General features: G+C 42.8%; 1 protein-coding gene across 1 annotated transcript in view; it reads right to left on the bottom strand.

The window, feature by feature from the left end:
- Positions 1–17,003, bottom strand: part of PNPLA7 (patatin like phospholipase domain containing 7) — a 127,483-nt gene that overhangs the window by 90,100 nt on the left and 20,380 nt on the right. Inside the window, exons 14-19 of the mRNA XM_051636457.1 lie at positions 15,498–15,598; positions 14,487–14,633; positions 9,893–9,970; positions 8,860–9,065; positions 2,878–3,009; positions 1,149–1,272 (exon numbers count right to left, since the gene is read on the bottom strand). Coding sequence (XP_051492417.1) covers positions 1,149–1,272; positions 2,878–3,009; positions 8,860–9,065; positions 9,893–9,970; positions 14,487–14,633; positions 15,498–15,598 — 788 coding nt within the window. The remainder of the gene's footprint in view (positions 1–1,148; positions 1,273–2,877; positions 3,010–8,859; positions 9,066–9,892; positions 9,971–14,486; positions 14,634–15,497; positions 15,599–17,003) is intronic.

Raw genomic sequence — 17,003 nt, 5'->3', positions numbered from 1 at the left:
AATACACACTGAAAAGGTCCAGAGAATTCACCCTCCTTACAAGAAAACCTTTCACTTCTCTCAAGAGAACCAACTCAGATGTTTGGTCAGTTCTCAGCCTCACTCAGTGCACAAGCTGCTACAACTCCACCACCCAGATCCTGGTCTGTGACCCACCTGCCAGCAGGGACCAGCAGGTCCCACTTGCTGGTGCTGCGTTTCTGCCCCAGCTCCAGAGCTGGACTCCTCCACTACAGACAGAGCCCAGGCCCAAGGGCAGCAGGCACAATACCAGAGGAGAACCTCAACTGCTGGATCACGGCACACTCAAAAATACCACCTTTTGCAATCAGCACCATCTTGGATCAGCTCTCTAGAGGGAAACACCCTTCTCATCTTCCTTCCTCTTCCTTTTGTTCTCTTTAAAGCTCTTATAGTGCTAACACTAACTTGTGTTACCTGTATTCAGAGGTATGCTGCTTCTGGCTATAAGCAGATATACAATAATGTTTAGTTTTCAGCTCAGAAGGCAGAAGAGGGCCTGAACAACAGTCTTGGAACTTCAGAAACCTTTTAAGAATCAAACAAGCCGTGCATATTTACAATGTACAACTCCTACTTCAGTTGTAACAAGGTCTAATAAAGAAAACATGAACGCAGCAGAGAAATTAAACAGGGACACTACAATTTTGAAATCAAAAGGTGCTTTAAGAGCTTTTATAACTACACATTCCCTGAACAATCTGATGCTGCTTTGAAGTCTGCTCTAACTCAGAGGAGTCTGGACTAGATATTTCCAGGGGGACCCAATCAAACAGAACTTTCCATGTTACTCAATTTATTGTACCCACCATTTACTGCTCACTCCTGCAGTTCTTCCTTAACTACCCTAACAGGCTGTGCTCCTCTCAGTGTCAAAGAAAGGAAACCACGTCAGAAAAGAGCAGTTTGCAGGGCTTCTTGGTTTGATTGCGACTTTAAGTCTTTCTTTTAAAATCAAATATAATAATCCCATTAATTTACTATTACATAAAGTTTCCAGCTAGGAGGGAGTTTCCACCTTTTCAACTGCGAAAGCACTTAATTAACTGACAAAAGCAAAACTTGGTTTAGTGTGGAGTCAAGAGCAATTTCTCAGCTGAACATCTCATTTTCCAGCTGGCTCTTACCACTCCAATCAAGTCTCCTCGCCCATATTCCCCAGTCAGGTGCTTTTTTCCATCATCCATTCGTATGACTGAGCGAAGTCGACCGTTCAACACGATGTAAGTGCAGTCGGACTTGTCACCCTGCCTGGGGAAAGAATCATCAATGACAAGGATTAGCAAAGCATCTTTGCTCAGCAAATGCATCTAGAGTCTTTTTAAGAAGTTGATCACCTTTCCCTACCTGGCTGAGAGGACTTAAGAAAACGTTTACAATTAAACACAATAAGCAAGCAAGAAACTGAACAGGCATCTTCTAAAAGGTGAGCAGATGATCCAAGGGCTGGAGCAGCTCTGGAGACAGGCTGGGAGAGTTGGGGTGTTCAGCCTGGAGAAGAGAAGGCTCCAGGGAGACCTTAGAGCACCTTCCAGTGCCTGAAGGGGCTCCAGGAAAGCTGGGGAGGGACTTGGGACAAGGGCAGGGAGGGAAAGGAAAAGGGGGAATGGTTTTAAATTTGAAGAAGGGAGATTTAGGTTGGATATTAGTAGGAAATTCTTTCCTGTGAGGGTGGTGAGACCCTGGCCCAGGTTGCCCAGGGAAGCTGTGGCTGCCCCATCCCTGGCAGTGTTGAAGGGCAGGTTGGATGGGGCTTGGAGCAACCTGGGCTGGTGGGAGGTGTCCCTGCCCATGCAGGGGGGTTGGATCTAGATGATTTTTAAGGTCTCTCCAATCCAAACCATTCTATGCTATGATTCCATGACCTGGGAATGTGCAATGTTTAAATGTAGAGGCTTTGCTCAGCTGGTTAACATTAGGCCTGGAGGCAGATGACCAGGGCACAACTGGCTCACCAGGCTCACCATAAGCTCCAGCAGGAGGTTGTTGGCATTGCAAGGGCAATATGGATGCAGAGAGAAATCCTCTAGGTCAGACACAAAAACCCAGAGTGGCTCAGGATTTGGATTCCTCTTGGTGCACACATCTCAGCATATCTGGAAGGTTTTGCTGTATCCAGGGTTCAAGGTAAGAGTGCTGTTTGCTGTGCAGATTCCTGCATAACTCAGCACATGGACAAAGTGCCATGCTTTTCTGGTAGTGGAGTTAAAACTAACATAAGGAATTCCAAAAGATTTTAAGAGGTAATCCAAAATTTCCATTAAAATTAGAGGTGCAGGTATAGATATAAAAATTAAAATTATATAGAACATATACTAAATTAGACCTTTATTCTCCCACCAATGCAGCAACCATATAAAGGCTCAAGTGCATCCTAGTACCAAAAAAACCCATAAAACTAAGTGTTCCCAAGGATAACTCCTGTCCCATAAATGAAGTGCAGTGCCTGTTCTCAATTTACTACTGAATAAGCCTGATTTACCTTTGAGTTTTGTTGTTTATTTCAGAAAGGCTGAAAAACCCTTTCAGCAATAGCTGCTCAACGCAGAAACTATCACCAGAACATACAGCTGTCTGTGTCTTCACCAATTATGTTACTTAAAAAGCTTGCCAAGACAACAGAAAGGATGAGGAATAGCACGAAAGAATTTTAATAATGCCAGGAGACAAGAGACTGAAGCAATGTTGAAGGGTACTGCAGCAAGAAAATAATCTCAAAATAGGCCAAACCTGATGGAATGGTTGAAAAATTTACTCCAATTAGTTTCTTATTTTATATATCACCACGGAAGACCAGCTCCTTAACTCTAAAAACTTCAATACTCATCAGACAGCACACAGTTTTGTGTGTCTCACCTGTAAACAGCTCGTCCAGCCTCAACCTCCATCCAATCCAGGGCAAAGTCAATTTGCCTGACAAAGGGGGACATTCTCTTGACAACAGTGTGGGCCACACCCAGAACTACACTGGGCTGCTCCCGCATTATCCTGGAAGGAAAAAAAAAGTGTTGTTGAAGTACTTCTCCAAACTAGGAGTGGGTACAGACAGACAGACACAACATCCCAAAGCAGCTGTTACCACTGTGAAGGGGCAGAAACACTGGCACTAATTCAGAATTTAGCACAAGCCCACACACACACACTCCCACCATCACCACAACCACACCACATCAGTGATAATTTGACAAGTGGTCTGGTCAGCCTGTTGACTTAACCCAAAATAAACATCACTTCAAGATGACCCTGTCATAGTAGCAGTAGGACCAGGCTACTGACTCCTTGCTAGTCCTGCTGCCTGACTCAATTCCCTTCTTCAAGTGAGCAGGGGGGTGGGTAGGAGCCATGCTAGCTCTTGTTTATGAGCCACCCTCCAAACCTCCCCTTCATCCAGATCTCTTATAACTCAGGAAAATGTTTGTACTGTCCAGAAGATTGTCCCTCCCTGCCATTCTGCACCTCTCAGTCCCTCACACATACATGTGCCTACGGCTTCCTCTGGATTTTATTCCAGGTCCTACACATGAAGTCTGATGCTTTCAAAGTAAGTGACCTGCTCTGTATTACAAATGTCTCCTTTTTCCCTTTCGCAAAGACCAAAAAGAACTGAAACATCTTCTAATAAAGCTTCTCATCTTCATGCTGGTTTTTTTTTTTTTTGAAGAAGTTTTTAACAGTAAAGTTAAAGTTTTTAACAGTAAAGACACCATGTCATTCAGTACTTCTCCCAAACTGAAAAACTTTGAGAATGTTCTGCCAGTGATTAACTGCAAACTCAACACTGACTGCAAGGCCCGAGGTCAACGTCTTATTTCTCATTCCTTCCTGCTTGAAGATCATTGTGTCCTGTTCCCTTGGGAGTGAGCACTCCAGTTCTCACTGAAGCACTACTCCACAGGACTAAGCTGATCACACACATCTCTTAAATCGTGTAGCTGCCAGGACATCTGTTCCTGTGCAGCATCAAGAACAATTGATGGCTGACTGAAAGATTAGGTATTTCACACAAGGCAGCACAATTCAGAAAGAGTTAAGTGTGTGCAGAGCCAGTGTGTGAACCACAGGCAGAGACCAGGGAGCTACATGACAGACACACATGGGCAGAAACAAAGCAAATGAGAAGCACTTGGTATGTTTTCTGCTTCCTGTTCCTTTTACAGTGAAAATACCAGACAATCTGCTCAGGAGACCCTGTGTATCAGGGTACTCTTACTAAGCATAAATCATGGAAGCTCTGGATCTAACCTTGCACCCTAAAAAATAAGGAGGAGGAAAGAAAGGCATGGAAAGAGTATTGTCAGTCTTTGTTCCCTAACTGAATTAGGGTTCCTTGGGGATCACTGCAACCTGGCAGAAATGAGAGGAAGTCTGAGAGAGATCCATGATCCTAGAACGTAGTAACAAAAGCAGACTCAGCAGGAGCCTGGATGAAGCACAGATACTGCCCTGAAGTTCCCAAAACATCAGAGGTCTCACTCCTTAGTCCTAAAGCTGCAGCCAGAGACCCAGAGCTGACAGTAACTCGGGGTCAAGTGCAGCACACAGGGCACCCCAGGGAGCTCTCATGTTTATCTTCTCTCCTTACCCAATGCCTCAAATTACTACTTTTCACAATAATGAAGCTTATTGTTTCTTCAGCCAAAATCCCCGAAATTGGAAAAGCAGAGATTCCTAGGCGTATATCCCTGTTCCACACTGAGCTCTTCATAGTTCTCCCCCTGCACTCATCTGTGCCATTAGTAGGTTAAAGTGAACACCAGCTCTTGCACTGAGCACTGCCTCAAACCCAGCCATCAAAGCAGGACTAGGAAAAAGCAGGCCAGCTTTCCTCTTCTGTCCCTCTCCTCTTGCCTTGAGGTTTCCATGCCCCCATCTCTCACCCAAGATGCCCACAGACCACCTTGGGTTTCATAAGCTGCCCATGAAAACAACACATTATCTTATGGAAACTGTACCACACTGATGGAACTTGAAGCACAGACCAAAGGAGGTGGAGAAAGCAGACCAGGATAAACCCTGATAAACAAACAATCCTAATTCCTCAAAACACATAATGCACCCATCCCTCTTCTCAGCTGATCTGAAGGTTAAAGAAATCCCCCCAAAACTCCTGAATGGAGTAAAAGCTCATTGCTTTTATTCTACTTGCTTCTTTAGCCCTCAAGGTCTCCTCCCACACAGGCTGTCTGCTGTGCCATTTTACTCCTTTTCCTCCCTCAAGACATGTATCTTAATACTTAATGCGTTCAAAATTTAAGCCACTAACAGACTGCTTTTATTTCCATCTGGAGCCCTCTGTTATTTCACTAAGCACTCTACAAGAGTATTAGCATTAGTAAAAGCCACTCTGATGCACAAGAAGAAAAAAAAGTAGATTTTTGTCTCCATTATCAGCCAGGTTTCCTTCCTCTTACTTGGGCATTTTCATCTTGACAAACACCTTGAACTGGGAAAAATAAAAACCACAACTCTGTACTACAGAAATCTGTTCTGGAGGGATTCTCAGGATTCTTTATTAGAAAGCTCACCAAATACAGTGATGAAAAGGCTAAACTAGTGTCTGTGAAAGCCTGGGACTTAAGCAGCTTGGCTGGCAATACAAAATAAAAATCAAAGCCTTCCTGCTATTCTGGCAAGAACACACGATTGAGACTCCAAGCTGTGAAATTCACTAAAGCAGAAAATGTGACAGAGCCCCCAGTACTTCAGAACCTGAACATATTCCCTCAAGAAAGTCTGGTGACAACTTGATTACCCTGTTTCTCAGGAGACCCCAACAGTTGCAGTGTAGGCACTGCACACTGGCTACAGGAGATCAGCAAAACAGCAAAGCATTTCAGCAGTGTGCTATATGATTAGCTTGTGTCACCCCTAGATTCAAGGCTACTTTTAGAGATACTGAGTCGTGGTAGCACCACATAAAAGGCTCCTGCACCAAAGTTTCAGTGAAAAGGGTTTAACCTGTTGTCTGACTTCCAACATCCAGATCTAAATCCCAGGCTCCTTCCATTACTGTGCTCTTTGCCCAGTGGCCACTACTGACCACGTTCTTCCTGCTTTGCCCTCTTGTAATTCTGAAGAACCACATACAAAGGTTCCAGGGCAGCTCAGAGAAAAAGAGTCACATATTTGACAAGAAAGGAATTTTGGAGAATAATGGAGGTTCTTGTCAAATTTCTTCTGGTCAGTAAGATAAGAGCTCCTTCCCTCTCATTCCCCCCATTCCCCAAAAAAATTAATTCCTATGATATTCTGAGTGAAGGAGAAATCCTAACATTGCAGGACCAGGAGCACAGAATTGACACAAGAAGTGGAAAAACAAAACTTATTTCTAATTTTATCAAGAAGTTATTACTTATCATAGAGTTCAAAGCAAAACTGAACAAACTTAAAGAATCCTCATGCTTTTCAAAGACTTTCTACAATTATACCTGTAAATATGGGAACAGGAGTTGGAAAGGATCTAAAACTTGTGTTTCATGAGAAATTGTGAAGATGAACTCTGGAAGATTACAGTGATGGTAAAAGGCAGAGAACTGGCAATGAACTTTCAGAGGAGAAAAAGAAAGACTTGCACGGGTCCCAGAAATGATGAAGAGGTGACAGTGATAGGCCTGAGATCACTGACTGGTAAGGAGTTAATGGAAGCAAAAATCTAAGTTGGGATAAACAAGAGAGAAGTCAATTTTCAAGAGAGAAAATTCAGAAAAATGAATTCAAGCAAATGAGTCAGTCCAGGACTAAATATCAAAAACGAAGAAGAGGAGGAAAAGGTAAGATCTGACTGGTTGGCTGAGTCAACAACATGAAATTTGAAGTAAAAAACAAATGAGAAAACAGCAGCAGAAAAAGAAAGAAAGAAAAAGCAGGAGTTCAGATCCAATAGCACATGGAATGACACAAGTGGGGAGCATCCATCAGAAACCAGGTCAGGGAGCTGACATCCACCACATGGACTTGGAAACACAGCTCATCAACCAAGCACACTGATGAGAACAGCAGGTGCCCTTTTCCAGCATCCAGCCTTTGCCTGAGGTGGAAAAGACAAAAAAAACCCTGAACCTTCTTCTGGAGAGTGGATTAGGAATATGAACAGTTGGAATTATCAGGACAGTAAGAAGTACACAGAAATATACAACATAATAGTGGCCTAGAAAACCCAACCTCTAAAAGCCTTACACAGAATCCAGGACTGAGGGCACATGCAAGAGAAGTTGAAAAGGAAATAGAGGTATTTGACCCAAATTGTGTGTGTGAACTAACTGTAAATCTAAATAATAGGATCATGGAATAAATTAAGAGCATTAATCATTAATATTGGACAATAAGGCTAACCACAGTCATCATACAGGGCTGGGTGTGTGCTTTTTAGTTAAGAAATACCTATAGCCCCCCTTGAGCATTAAGTCACAAGTCATGTACTACTTCCAAGGTCCAGAAAGGACCTTGGGCATTTTCCCATGCACAGAGGCATTTTCCTTTGACATATTTTATTAGTGAGCATTGAAAACCTGCAGTCAGGCCAGGACCAACCATTCATAACACATCCAACAGCCTGGGCTGTGTTTGGAAATGGAACTGGGGTGCTTCTCCAGCAAAAAGGAATAATGAATTGAAGAGAAAGGGCCTGGCAAAGAAGCACAAACCCAGCAAAGCTCAGGTGCTGGCCAGACTTTCTTATTTGGATTACGAAGTATAAGAGTCTTGGATCATAAATCAACCCACCAGGTTAAGTGCTCTATAAACCTGGAACAAAGGAGGTACCTCCATTTAATACTGCCATGCTCCCTGCATTACCTCTTGCTGGAAATAAAGGTGTCTGATAGATGGGGCAGAGCTCACCTGGGCACTTGAAACCACCATGTAAGATACCTGGGTTGCTACAGGAGGTGCTGTAGCAGTACTTGCAAATATCTACAGGGAGTGGGATCAGACCCTTTTCACTGGTGTCTAGTGACAGGACAAGGGGTAATGGGCACAAACAAGAACACAAGAGGTTCAACCTAAACATAAGGAAGAACTACTTTACTGCAAGGGTTACAGATCCCTTGGACAGGCTGCCCAAAGAGGGTGTGAAGGCTCCATCTCTGGAGACATCCCAAAGTAGCCTGGATGCCATCCTGTGCAACCTGCTCTGGGTGAACTTGCTCTGGCTGAGGGGTTGGACTAGATCACAGAATCACAGAATGTTGGGGTTGGAAGGGACCTCCAAAGATCAGCAACTCCAACCCCCCTGCCAGAGCAGGACCAAAACCAGGGCAGGTCACTCAGAAAGGCATCCAGATAGGTCTGGAAAGTCTCCAGAGAAGGAGACTCCAAAACCTCTCTGGGCAGCCTGTCCCAGGGCTCTGTCACCCTCACAGGAAAGAAGTTCTTTCCCATCTTGAGGGGGAACTTCCTAGGCTCCAGTTTGGATCCATTGCCCCTCATCCTGTCCCAGGGCACAAGTGACAAGAGCTTGTCCCTGCCTTCTTGATGCCCTCATGTATTTAGAGACATCAATTAGATTCCCCCCTCAGTCTTCTCCTTTCCAGACTGAACAGCCCCAGGTCTCTCAGCATTTCCTCATCAGGCAGGTGTTCCAGTCCCTTCATCATCCTCGTAGCCTCCCTTGGACTCTCTCCAGTAGATCCCTGTCCCTCTGGAACTGAGGAGCCCAGAACTGGACACAACACTCCAAGTGAGGTCTCACTAGGGCTGAGTAGATGATCTCCAGAGCCCCCTACCAACCCCCACCACTCTGTCATACTGCACCACGTGTCCATCCACCACTCCCACTTGTTCAAAAGGGTCATTCAAAATAAAAAATAAATCAAGATTTATTTCCATGGCAGAACTCACTGATAGAAATGGGACTTGGAGATAGACAGGAAGCTGCAGTCACGATTGGCCTTGATGGTGAAAATCAGTGGTTCCCCAGTCAGGACAGCAAGCTGGCCTACAAGTTCTCCTGGATGGGTGATGAAGAGGCAGGTGTCCTCCTCCGAGTCGATCTTCCGCTGGTACACGTGGAGCATCCCCGAGACCACAAAGCAAACATTAACATCCTGGAGAAGATGGAAAAAAGAGCTCAATACAATCCCCAAAGACTTTAAAAGCAATTATCACAGTGACAGTGCTATCACGACCAATCTGTTTTCCAGAAAGCTCTCCCTAGTTTTTGAACAATTAGGTGATAAAATAAGACAACAGTGAATTATTAAAAGCGGGTTATGAATATTTAAAAATAAGCAGCCACAATATTGAAAAATGTGTTTCTCTTTTGTATGGTCATGAAAAATGAAGGTTGCATCTGTAAAAGCTCTGAGAAATAACAACAGAATTGCAAATGCAGGTAATGGGGTAATCACAGCAGCATGATGAGGGCCACTGCAGCTCAGCAGAGCGGAATACAGCAGCACTGTATTGCAGCTGCCCCTCAGCTGCTTTGCATAAGCTGGTCTATTTACACAGTATTATTATAAATGAATCTCTATATCCTAATTGACTTTGCTAAAACAAGTAACACTGGATTTCTAGAGGGAGGGGAAAGAAATACTTTACTGCAACAGAGTGACCTCAGCAAAAGCCCGCAGTGCAGGGCATGGAAAAGAGCTGCCTGGTGTCCACGCCTCCTCAGGAAGGACAGAAGTGAGATGATGCTCCACACCCCCTCATGAAGGGATGTAAGAGCTGGACACAGACAGGTACCAGATTGCTGCTACTCTGTGCACAGAAAGGCTGAGAGCTGGGACCACCTCACCTGCAGCTGAGAAGGTCTGAGAGGGGTCAGGGGGAATTTTGTATTTATCATCAATGTGTATAAATAACTCATAGTGGGGGGCAAAGACTGAGCCAGACTCACTTTCCTTCTGCTCCCAGGTCACTCACTCACCTGATCCCCTTGCCTTGACAGCACAGTCCCAGCAGTTACCTGGTGCAGGGTCACTTTGCCATTCAACAACGAAGGATCCTGGAGAAGAAAGGAGCAGGGGGCAGAATTAATGGTCTGTGCACGTGTGAACATCCAAGGGTATCAGGCAGCATTGAAGTAAAGCACATGAGAATAGTAATTGCTAAAGAGGATAAGTACTTGACTCTCTAAAACATGGTGCAAGATTTTTGTATTGCTCTACCCAACAAACATTTCTTCCAGAAGGAAAAAGGTTTAATTAGCTTCAGGTGATCACACCCAGATTCTTAAGGATTTTATATTTGACCTCAGACTCTTTTAAGGGTCTATAACCAAGAGACCTATATTAGCTGGCATGAAAATCATGAAATATGAAGTTATTTTCAAAGGAAAGTGAAACCAGAGGAGAGTGTCTACATCATGGAGGAACTGGACAAGATGACCCAACAGTTGCTTTATCCCAGCCCTTCCCAGGTCCCACAGCTCAGCTGTGCTCTGCACATGAAGCAGATTTTCATACACACTGTGGAACAAGAGCTTCCCCAAAGTAATACATTCTTGTGTGCATTCACACATGGATTGCACAGAAGAGTAGGAATTTTCCTCCTGACTGAAGAGCTCCAGGGAGGGAGGGTCTTTCCAAAAACCTGCCTTGGTTTGGGCTCACCCCCAAACCCTTGCAGTGGCTGATCTGATTAAGTGTATAAGCTGCTGCCTCCCCAGCTCCAAAGCTGGTCACCATCACAACCCAAGTACATGACAGAACCAGCAAGCCTGGAGAGAGCTTTCCACCATCTCAAAGAGCTGCCCATACCACTGGGAGTCCCACATGCAGGCAGCACCAAACCCTAACACTTTAGGCCACCTTTGCTTTCAAAGAACTTTTGCCCAAACCAGCAAATCTCCAGAAGCTCAACATTTTATCATCATCACCCAAAAGGGCAGGGGTAGGAAACACAAGCACAGTTGTGTGTGATTCTTGCATTATGCCAGAGGGACAGTGCAGTCCGGGTGTCTGGCAGCTTCACCTTTGCAAGGCAAAGCTGGACATTCCTGTGTGTTGGTAGGACGTGGTAGAACCACTAAAAGCAAGAGAGCTACCCACCCAGCAAGAGACAATTCAGCAGCAGAGCAGAATCTGCCCATCATCCATGAGGTTTCCCTCATGGCAGCAGGAAAACAATATAGCAGAGATGTAAACATTTCACCATTGTAAATGATATGCCAAGGCTTTTTTCTTTTCATTTTTGGTTGAAAAAAAATAAAGCCCATGAAACCATCAGAATTATTCTTTATACCTACAGCTGATAAAAAGAACAGATTTTCATCAAAAACTAGTTTTATTGACACCAAACTGTTCCACGGGAGCATATCGAGAGCAAAGAACCTGACAAGCACTTGTCAAAATATTTCAGTTCAGCAATATCAATTCAACTAATTTATATATTTTTTATATATATATACACATTTCTGATTGTGTATTATGACTTACACTTAAAGACAAAGTTTTAGGTATGAAAGCATCTCACGGTAAGGGAATACAAGCTCCCTAATGAGCTCTACCTATCAATGGATTTTTTTTGGCTGCATTAGCTCTAAAAAATGGTTGCAAGTATTTTCCTCATGTTTAAGACTGCTGAAGTATTGGGATAGATTGTACACAAAGCTCTGAAGTCCTCATCATTGGAGATATTTAAGAACAGCTTAGATAAAAACCTGCCAGAAATGACTTAGTAATATTTGATTCTGCCTCGGGCATGAAAAGACTGAGTGACCTCCAAGCAGTCCTTGAAATCCTCCTTTTCTGTGCTATTACTGCCCTCATTGAGCAGCAAATGAGTTGACAAACAAGATCACAGACAAGATCCATCCTATTATCTTCTTAAACTTATGTTTAGTTTGGAGGAGGCTGAGGGGAGACCTCATTGCTCTCTACAATGACCTGAAAGGAGGTTGTAGGGAGGTGGGAATTGGGCTCTTGTCTCAAGTGAATAACGACAGAACCAGAGGAGATGGCCTGAAGCTGCACCAGGGGAGGGTTAGACTGGATATTAGGAAGAATTTCTGTACTGAAAGAGTGGTTGGACACTGGAACAGCTGCCCAGAGAGGTGGCTGAGTCACCATACTTGGAGGTATTAAAGAAACATGTGGATGTGGCACTTCAGGGCACGCTCTATTGGGTTTTCTTCTGTGGGTGTTATTTGGTGGAGTGTGGGGGGTGTTTGTGCTTGTTTGGGGGTTTTGTTGGGGGGGAGTTTGGTGGTGTGTTTTGTGGTGCTTTTTTGTGATGATGGTTGGATTCAGTGACCTCAGAGATCCCTTCCAACCATGACCGTTCTGTGATTCTCACTCGAAAAGGCAAGACCAGCAAACCTGAATCCACCTTGCAGAGTTGCAGGGTTAGAGCTAAATAACTGCACTGATCCCCTCCAACCTCCTCCACCTGTTAGGAAAAGTTGCTAGCACAACAAAATCCATTTTACAGCAAGTTTGTCTTTCTTTGTGTTACTAGAATAAATAATAACTTAGCAGAGCTTGATGCACAAGTGAAAGCACAAACCACTTATTAACAACAAACCAAGGCACTTATTAATTGGGACAAATGATTTTTTGTGTCAAAGGAAGAGACTCAATTATTTTACAACTCAGAGGGAAGAAATGCCCTGCAACATAGTTCAACTCTTGTGTGCCATAACTACTGATAAAGCTGCAAACACCTAGAAGTTGTATGAGGCTGAAAACAATTTGTGGCAGAGGCTCAAGAAATTCAAATTATTTAGAACAAAAGAAAAAGAAAATACCAATTCTGAAGTCAGAGATCTAGAGGCCATTTGAAATACTCCTGCCTCTCTCCTATAGCAGATTATCCCCTTCTCTCTCTCTCTCTTACAGCCTCATGAAAAAAAAAACACAGCTACCAAACATCCAAAAAACAACACACCACCATCTGTCATCAAAACATCCTGATTTTATCCACACCAATTGACTGCTCTGAAAAATAACATCTTAAAATGCCTCCAGCCAGCTAATAAAAAGATCTGAGCTCATTTTCTTTTTAAGAGAAGAGCTTTCAAAACTCATTTTCTTCCTTGGTGTAAGTAGTATTGAACATAAATATTTTAAACACAATAAGATTTTTCTTATATTGCCTGTAGAAGAATCAACTTCTGCCAGCCTGCATCGAAAAATTTAACACTGAACTTTAAATGACCAAGATTTCTAGCATTTGGATACATTCCATCAGATTCCTAATCACTTGTGAAAAACTGAGGTGCTGTAAGATCAAAGTCTGTCAAGCCTTCCTTATTTCATTAGTATTTAGGTCTTCATGTTACAAACACCAATTTGTAACATGAAGATCTGCGTTTTAAGGTGCTGAATTTTAAGAATGTTGTTGCAATTCACCTCAACTCCCATCTTGTTACTTGTTAATTACTGAGAAATTTATTCTGGATTTTTTTTAAAAAAACAAAAGTGCTACAATCAGTAGCTTCAGTGATCTGGGAATGTGTCCTTGTGGTCTGATAGGTCTAAAAAGGAAGCCATCAGTGGATGTTGGATACCAGCTTTCCCCACAAGCTGTGTCTGAGGCCACTCTTATCAGGAACTGGAGGTTGAACAGAGCAGGCAAAAGTATCTAGTCCTATTTCACTCCATCTGTAACAAGAATTTCTTCTAAAACAGTCTTTGTGTAAGCAGGGGAGTGACTTTTGTCAAGGGCAGGAGTGATAGATTAAAACTGGCAGAGGGGAGATTTAAGTGAGACATTAGGAGGAAATTCTTGAGTCTGAGGGTGGTGAGACCTTGGCCCAGGTTGCCCAGGGAAGCTGTGGCTGCCCCATCCCTGGAAGTGTTCTATAGGGATATAGATGCCTGCAAAAACTGAAAATGACATAATTGGACAGTTCAGTCTCCTGCAGAACAACAGCCAGTATCACAGCCCTCAGCCAAAGCAGCCACCAGGTACAGAGGTATCTCCACTCTCACTGAAAGATCACACCCGAGATTTTCAAGTTGCAAGGGGAAAGTCAGTAGGGAATGTTAAAGTTCAAAAGTAAAATCTTTTAAGCCCTACTGTCATTCAGAGAGATCTCTTAAAGCAGAGGCTGCAGCAGCTCAATACTGACTGTGAGCACACGTGGAACAGATGTGTCCCTCAGGTATGAAATGCACTCACAGCCAGTGGCCAAACACAGATTCAATTCCGAAAATCAAACAAGGCACTCAGATGCTGTGCCAAGGGGATGAATAGGTTCAGCAGTCACCTGAACACCTTTACTTAACTCCTTCACCCAGAATGTGAGAGCAATGGAATCACAAGGCAGCAGAAAATGCACGTTCACTTCTCAATGGGTAACTCTGTGCACAGAGAGCAAAGGTTCATGCATTTCACTGGGGCCTTTGCAAGTGGCTGAATAATTTAGATTTACTTCAGGCCTGCTAATAACTTCAACAGCCTAGAGAACAAGACATTCAGCTAATCTACAGTGTGTTAAGGAGACAATTTCCCTTTTAGTGCCTGACAGAATGAGATGAAAAGCAAAAAGAAAGCCAGTTTTTCCTGCATTAACTTACATCAAGTTTCATCAGGGTTGAGAGGTCTTTCTTGGCTGCTTCAACAATGGCATCAATATGTTTGCTGTTACAGGAATCCTGCACAGCACTGTAGTGGAAAACTGCTGAAGGAGTTTCTGTCACTGTCACAGTCTTCTTCAGTATGGACTGCAAAGCACAGATACACAAGGATTGGTTTAGATGTTATAATTGGCACCTACCCAGCAAAAACCTGCCCTATCATCTGTGTTCTCTACCCACTGCAACTGGTGGCCTGAAAAAAAAAAAAAAAGAGGTAGGTTTCCAGAAAAGCAACAGCTTGTTAACTTCATTATCCTTGTATTTTTCTGCAGAGCTAGACACTGAAGTCAAACAAAGTTACTCAGCACAGCTTGAGAAAGGGAAGAACAAGGGACTTCCCACAAACTGGGCAGCTGCCAACTTGATAGAACCAAAACTTGATCAACACCATTATACAAAGATAGAGGAAAAGAGAAAATGACCACCAAGGTCTCACTGAGCCAGAGTTTCTGTCCACATTTTGGTTTGCAGTTTTAGAATTTGAGAGCGTATTTGTGCTCTTCACTTCCAGGCGAGTCTTCCTAAAAAGCAGACCACAAAAAGAAAAAAAGGTTCACAATGACTGAAAACCTACAGGAAGTTCACAGGTTTTTTATTCCTTGCAAAACAGTTCTTACAAATGAAGTATGGTCTGAAAAATTTCTTTTTCCCAATAATGCTTTTCATGAGTCAGAGGAAGATAATACACCTATAATCAAGCAGATGCTTTCCCATTAATTGCCAAGAAAATCTCCTCAGAATTTCAATATCTTCCCTCACCAAAATCCACTTTAACAACTGAGAGTTAAACACACACCAGTACAAGCCCATCAAATAGCACCTGTGGAGAGATGAATACATGCAAGGGTGTGCTTTTGAAGTAAGGAAGAAAACATTTCTATAACTCCAAGAACAAAGATGAGTAAGTAAACAGTGCAAGGAACAAGCAAGAAACACCCAGAGATGACCTACCTTGCCCACCACAGGGCTGCTGGCAGTGTCCTCAGAGCCAAAGTGCACCCGGGCTCTCTCATAGGCCATGTCCATGTCTGTCTTGGCACTGCTGGAATTAGCTACAAGCAATATAAAACCCCTTCTTTAGGCATCTCCTTTATGACAGCTTCTCAGAAATAGCAGATAGTACCCAAAGTTCTGCAGCTTTTTTTTTTTGCTTGTTTTATCATTTCTGAAACAAAGTGGCACCCTCATATTCTCATTTCCAAGTCTCTTTTGACCTGAAAGGTCTGATGGAAACTTAAATCTTTTCATCTGAGCTCATACATGCTCTATGTCCCAAAATTCCCACATCCACTCTTGTATGGAGCACAATAATTACTTTGGGGTAGACAAAACAAAGCCATTCAAATCTGAAGATTATCTGGAAGAGGCAAATCCACCAAACAAGATTTTCCTCTGTGTTTTCTTATTAACCTTTTCTCCACTAAATGAAAAAACTTTCACTGTGCCTGATACATTACAAGAGCTTTCCTAGGGAGAATATTATGATCAGCAACATCTTAAAGTCTGTCCATAAAAAGCATTTCCCTCAGTGCCTAAAATAATTTCAAATCTTTTCTACAATTTGTCCAAACTTTCAGTGCACTTTCAGTAAGGAACTCCCTACCATGTCTCATTGATTTAATTACTTAATTTGAAGTCATTAACAACTTCTGTTCCTTACCTCCCAATTTTAATATATGTCTTAATTATATGAGCTCCTTGGCTGCCCCACCCACTTTCCAGGAACTTAGAGACAATCAATAATGCAAACATATCAGGGAAACACTTCCTACTTAATTACCTTGCATAGGATGCCTACACATCAGCCTGATGATTTACAGAAGAGTTTAAAAAAGATGCAGAGATTTCAAGCTCCTTTAACAAATAAACCTACAATAATTTCTATCATATTTCTATGTATAAAATATCTCAAAAATACACTGCATTCAGAAAAGTTTAACTTTCCTCCCCTGTCTTTTTCCTCTGTTACAACATTGCTCTTGTACTTTTATTTTTTAACTACAAGTTGCTGCTCAAAAATAGGATGAGCCTTTAAGAAGAATGATTGCCTTTCCTGACTGTCGAATTTGGTTACCAAATAGACTCTGAAAGGGCTCAAAAATGTTAATTCTGAATTCCTTCCCCACTTCTACACACACGTGAGTTTTTCTACAATTTCCCTGATACTTGGAAAATTTACTTTTGAAAAATGGAGCTGCCCTATATTTACACCCTAGTTCAACAGGATCATATGCAAAGATTACCTTCCCATGAACAGCTCATTATACATTTATTTAAAAAAAAAAAAATAAATTATTCTATTTCTGGAGGAGCTTGACCCCTATCTCCACCCCAGCTCAGACAAGGAAGGAAATCCTATTGTCCCAAAGACTCGGATCTACCTCAGAGTACTCTTTCCCATGTTATCTACAAGTTATCTACTTTGCATGTAGTAAATCCACACCAGCTCCTGAGGCC

This window comes from Apus apus, chromosome 19 (genome assembly GCF_020740795.1).
Source record: "Apus apus isolate bApuApu2 chromosome 19, bApuApu2.pri.cur, whole genome shotgun sequence".
Classification (NCBI taxonomy): domain Eukaryota; kingdom Metazoa; phylum Chordata; class Aves; order Apodiformes; family Apodidae; genus Apus; species Apus apus.
Note: the sequence above shows the minus strand (reverse complement) of the source record. Positions and strands in the feature narration are given on the sequence as shown.